The 5,164-nt window shown below is 37.9% G+C and overlaps 1 protein-coding gene across 1 annotated transcript; it reads left to right on the top strand.

The window, feature by feature from the left end:
* The first annotated feature begins 224 nt into the window (after positions 1-224).
* On the top strand, positions 225-3,902 carry LOC143629994 (putative alpha,alpha-trehalose-phosphate synthase [UDP-forming] 7). Its single transcript, XM_077099122.1, has 3 exons — positions 225-2,295; positions 2,819-3,092; positions 3,606-3,902. Exons 1-3 carry the CDS (start codon positions 296-298, stop codon positions 3,900-3,902), a joined length of 2,571 nt encoding a protein of 856 aa, XP_076955237.1. The 5' UTR covers positions 225-295.
* The last annotated feature ends 1,262 nt before the right edge of the window (positions 3,903-5,164 follow it).

The following is a 5,164-nucleotide window of genomic DNA, read 5'->3' as shown; positions in this document are numbered from 1 at the left end:
TATTATTATTATTATTCGTAAGACTCAGGTCAGTTTTCTTCAATCTCTCTTAAACCCATCTCCAATTTTGCTAATTGTATGCAATTTAGATGTTACTTTTTAGTTGGGTTTTGTTTAATTCGTGTCTTATTGCTTGTTCGTTGACTAACCCATACGCTGATTTTGACTTTTTCCTTTTAAGGGTTTTGTTAGATTTAAGCTTTTGGATCTGGGTTTTTAATATTCAGTTGAATTGATTGCACAATTTGTTTAATTTCAGATTATTTGGATCAGAATATTAGGGGTTTGGTGAAATATGATTTCAAAGTCTTATGCAAACTTATTAGATCTAGCGAATGGCAATTTTCCCGCCATTGAAGAGCCTAGGAGGAAGATGTTGCCCCGGACCAGGACCGTCCCGAGCTTGTTAACGGGCTTGTTAACCGAGCTTGACGATGATCAAGCTTGCAGCGTGTCCTCGGACGCCCCGTCGACGGTTCTAGCGGACCGGTTAATAGTTGTTGCTAATCAGCTACCAATAAAGGCGGTTCGTGAGGTTGATGACACGACAGGTGAGAGTTCCTGGAGTTTTAGTTGGGACGAGAATTCCTTGTATAAACATATTAAAGACGGTTTGCCGGAGGAGATGGAGGTTATTTATGTCGGCTCGCTTCGTGCTGACGTTTATGTAAACGAGCAGGACGAGGTGTCGCAGATATTGTTAGAAAGGTTTAAATGTGTGCCTGCGTTCCTTCCGCCTTCGATTTTGGATAAGTATTATCATGGGTTTTGTAAGCAGCATTTATGGCCATTGTTTCATTATCGGCTCCCGTTTTCGGCTAGCCTTGGTGGTCGGTTTGACCGGTCGTTATGGGAAGCTTACGTGACGGCTAACAAAATCTTCTCACAAAAAGTAATCGAGGTTATCAACCCGGAAGATGATTACGTTTGGATACACGATTATCATCTAATGGTGGTCCCCACGTTTCTAAGACGGCATTTTAATCGGTTGAGAATGGGATTCTTTTTGCATAGTCCGTTTCCTTCTTCGGAAATTTACCGAACACTACCCGTTAGGGAAGAGATTCTAAAAGCGTTGTTGAATGTGGATCTTTTAGGGTTCCACACTTTTGATTACGCTCGGCATTTTTTGTCGTGTTGTAGTCGAATGCTTGGGTTGGAGTACCAGTCGAAACGCGGGTATATCGGTTTGGAATATTATGGGCGGACGATCGGGATCAAGATTATGCCCAGTGGGATTCACATGGGTCAAATCGAGTCAGCTTTGAAGCAGCCCTATAAACAATCGCGGGTTCATGAGCTCGAGCGCGAATTTCAAGGGAAAACGGTTCTGCTTGGGGTTGATGACCTCGACACGTTTAAAGGCGTTAATCTTAAGGTTTTGGCAATGGAGCATCTGTTGAAAACACACCGTCGTTGGGTCGGCCGGGCGGTTTTGGTTCAAATTTTGAATCCTGCACGCGGTAAAGGTCGGGATATTGAGGAAATTGAGGACGAAATAAGAAGTAGTGTGTCGAGAATTAATCAAGAATTGGGAAACCCGGGTTACACGCCTATTGTTTTAATATATCAACCACTCACGTTAGCTGAGAAAGCAGCTTATTACACGGTTTCTGAGGCTGCAGTCGTCACTGCCGTACGAGACGGTATGAATTTAACCCCATATGAATATGTCGTATGCCGACAAGGTATTTCCGGGTCCGATTCATCCAACTCGCCTCAAAAAAGTATGCTAGTGGTGTCGGAATTTGTTGGTTGTTCACCGTCGTTAAGCGGTGCGATACGGGTCAATCCGTGGAACGTGGAGGCAACAGCCGAAGCGATGTATGAGGCGATATCGGCTTCAGATTCTGAAAAAAAAATGCGTCACGAAAAACATTATAAATACGTGAGCACGCACGATGTCGCTTACTGGTCGCGAAGCTTTTTTCAAGATTTGGAACGAACGTGTGCGGACCATTTTAGGAGACGGGTCTGGGGAATTGGGTTAGGGTTTGGGTTTCGGGTTGTGGCCCTTGACCCGATGTTTAGAAAGTTGTCCATGAGTGTGATTATGGATGCGTATGGGCGGGCTGAAAACCGAGCCATCTTGTTGGACTATGATGGGACTATTATGCCACAATCAACGATTAATAAGTGTCCGAGTAACGAGGTTATTTCTATTATTAATAGATTGTGTAACGATCCAAAGAACACGGTTTTTGTTGTTAGTGGACGCGGTAGAGAGGATCTTGCTAAATGGTTTTCGCCTTGTGAGAAGTTGGGGATTGCGGCTGAACATGGTTACTTTATGAGGTATCAATTTTTTTTTCTTTCAGGATTTTTGTTTTTCATATATAATTATAAAATATGGATATTGTTTTAAGACGGTAAACAATGTGTTATTTTTTGTAATAGTAGCAACAAAGCTTCCGCTTTTTTTTGGTTAAAAGCAACAATTTTTTAGTATAAATATCAACAATCTTTTAGTATTTTTTTTATTTTGTAAACAAATAAAAAAAGATTGATAAATTTGTTGCTATTTTTAGATAAAGAAAGATAATTTGTTGCTAGTTTTGCAAAAAGATCAATAATATGTTGCTACTTTTACAAAAAGATAGATGAATTGTTGCTATTTTTACAAAAAGACAGATGATTTGTTGCTGTTTTACAAAAAAAGATGGATAATTTTATCTATTTTCAAAAAAAAGATATTGATAATTTGCTCTATTTTCACAAATTATTGCTGCTATTTTAAAGAATTTGTATGCGGTTTTGTGCTGTTTTATAGAAGTAGAAAAAATTGGCGCATTAAAGATAACTGTGTGATACCATACAGGTGGCAGGCTGATAAAGAATGGGAAACATATGCCCAAAATGCAAGTTTTGGGTGGATGCAAATGGCCGAGCCAGTTATGAAATTATACACAGAAGCTACCGATGGTTCATCGATTGAAAGGAAAGAAAGTGCACTCGTTTGGCATTTTCAAGATGCTGATCCAAGTTTCGGTTCGGCTCAGGCTAGTGAAATGTTGGACCATCTTGAAAGCGTGCTCGCAAACGAACCCGTTGTAGTTAAAAGTGGTCAATACATTGTAGAAGTCAAACCACAGGTATCATTATAAATTATACCATTTTGAAAATGTAACCCTTTTTGACACATTTAGATAGTTGGGTTATGTGTCGTGTTTGGGTTACACACTTTAGATAAACGGGTTGTGTTCGGGTTAAATCGGTCGCTTAGATAAATGGGTTAGACGGATGGTTTATATAAATGGGTAAAACAGAACTCATCTTACACGTTTAGATAAATGGATTAAACGTGCCGTGTACAGATTACACAATTTAGATAAATGGGTCGTGTTCGGGTTAAATAGCTCGTGTATGTTTTTAACCCGTTACACGTTTAGATAAATGGGTGGGTCCTGTTCAAGTTGCACTATATAAATATGTGGGTCAGGTTTAATGTTTTTGACACGAATAACAATACGAGCCATGTTCTAGTCGAACATGGGTGTCCGGTGCCTGACCTACGGGTCAAAACATGTCACTTTAGAAAATGGTCATTTTTGTTCGGGTCAAAAAACATATCGTTTTTTTACTAATTGATTGGTGGGAATTTGTAGGGCGTGACAAAAGGTTTAGGGGCCGAGAAGATATTTGCACGGATGTTTAGTAACGAAAGGCGTGCCGATTTTGTGCTGTGTGTTGGAGACGACCGAAGTGACGAAGACATGTTTGTGATGATCGGTGACGCGATAAAGGCGGGTGTAATCTTGAACAAAAACAATCGGTCGGTGTTTGCGTGCACGGTGGGACAAAAGCCGAGTAGGGCGGAGTATTATTTGGATGACACGGTGGAAGTGATAAACATGCTTGAGAATCTTGGGGACATTTCAGAAGATGCAGATTCTGATTCTTGAGCGTTGGGTTGGAGTGGAGGTTGTAAATTGAAGGTGGGGGTGGGTAAAGAAGGGGTTGGTTTTATTAACTTTTTGGTAATAGGGTTTACATTGGAGTGTTTTGTCATTTACTTTTGTTTATTGGAGAATCAATGGGTTAATTGTTGGTTGGTAGCTACATTACTGTTGATGATGAACTCTTCTTGTCCTTTTGATGTAAATCTTGATAGCTGCATTTTCATTTATATCCTATGTAATATCTAGCATAATAGAAATAAAATTCTATCATCTCTAGAGTTTTATCATTTAGAGTTCAGATTTTTTCATAATTCATCCAATTTAATATACTAAATATAAGGTTATTTATACTTTAATAGCATATGTTTTACTCTGTTTTGATGTTAACTTGAAACTCTTCGTTATTTAGAATCTTGTAGCCTAATGGTACCAATATATGTGAGAATGTCTTCCTTGAGAGTTTTAGCAACGTGATGAACAAATGTGTAGATTTAATTGTAGTTCTAGAGGATTTATGAGTTTTTTTTAATTACTTGTAAAAATTATTCTTCTAGTATACAGGGATGAGGTAAAAGAAATATGATTCTTAGAGCATTCTCATCCAATCCTTTATATTATGTGAGTGAGGAGGTGTTTTTATAATTTAGAGAGTGATTTAGGGTGTTGTGGGTGAAAATTTTTTATATTTTAGAAAACGTAGTGATTTTTCTGTATATTTGAAAAGTTACTGTTCATCCCCTATAATTTTTAATATATTTTGAAAGTGGTTGTGAGTGAAGGAAAGAGAAATAGTAATGATAAAGGTATAAAAAAGTATTATTTAATTAAATTGAAGAGAGAAAATGTAGTGTATTTTATTGTAGTTTTGGATTTAGGGATAGGGAGTTGAATGAGAATGCTCTTATACAGGGATTACATTATTGTACCGAGCTTGTATTCAGCCAGTTTTAACTTGATTGCATATTTTCAAATTCAAATATATGCGTAAGTCTATACGAGGCAACAAGTAGTTACTCAAGAAAAATAAGTTACCTTCTGCCTGTACAGTTATATTCAACTTAACATTTACAAAAGTTAGCGAGTTCACGCTCAAATCAACTCGAGTTTTAAACGTGTTAGTTTATACGTCCCGACAAACGAGTTACGGGCCCACATATTTTAACTTTTTTGCTTCAAGATTTTTGTTAGAAATATGTTTAATCGATAAAAACATCCAAACAGGAAAAGGGGTAGAATTGGCTGATATTTTAAAAAAATAAAGCATG

This window comes from Bidens hawaiensis, unplaced genomic scaffold (assembly GCF_021521415.1).
Source record: "Bidens hawaiensis isolate Kalapana, Puna unplaced genomic scaffold, B.hawaiensis_p1.1 tig00005498_1, whole genome shotgun sequence".
NCBI lineage: Eukaryota > Viridiplantae > Streptophyta > Magnoliopsida > Asterales > Asteraceae > Bidens > Bidens hawaiensis.
Note: the sequence above shows the minus strand (reverse complement) of the source record. Positions and strands in the feature narration are given on the sequence as shown.

What these genes read in the sequence shown, in the direction of transcription:
- LOC143629994 (XM_077099122.1), top strand. Translation starts at nt 296, where the DNA reads ATGATTTCAAAGTCTTATGCAAACTTATTAGATCTAGCGAATGGCAAT. An exon ending in GAACATGGTTACTTTATGAG is followed by an intron (nt 2,296 to 2,818) that starts GTATCAATTTTT and finishes GATACCATACAG; the next exon opens with GTGGCAGGCTGATAAAGAAT. An exon ending in TTGTAGAAGTCAAACCACAG is followed by an intron (nt 3,093 to 3,605) that starts GTATCATTATAA and finishes GGGAATTTGTAG; the next exon opens with GGCGTGACAAAAGGTTTAGG.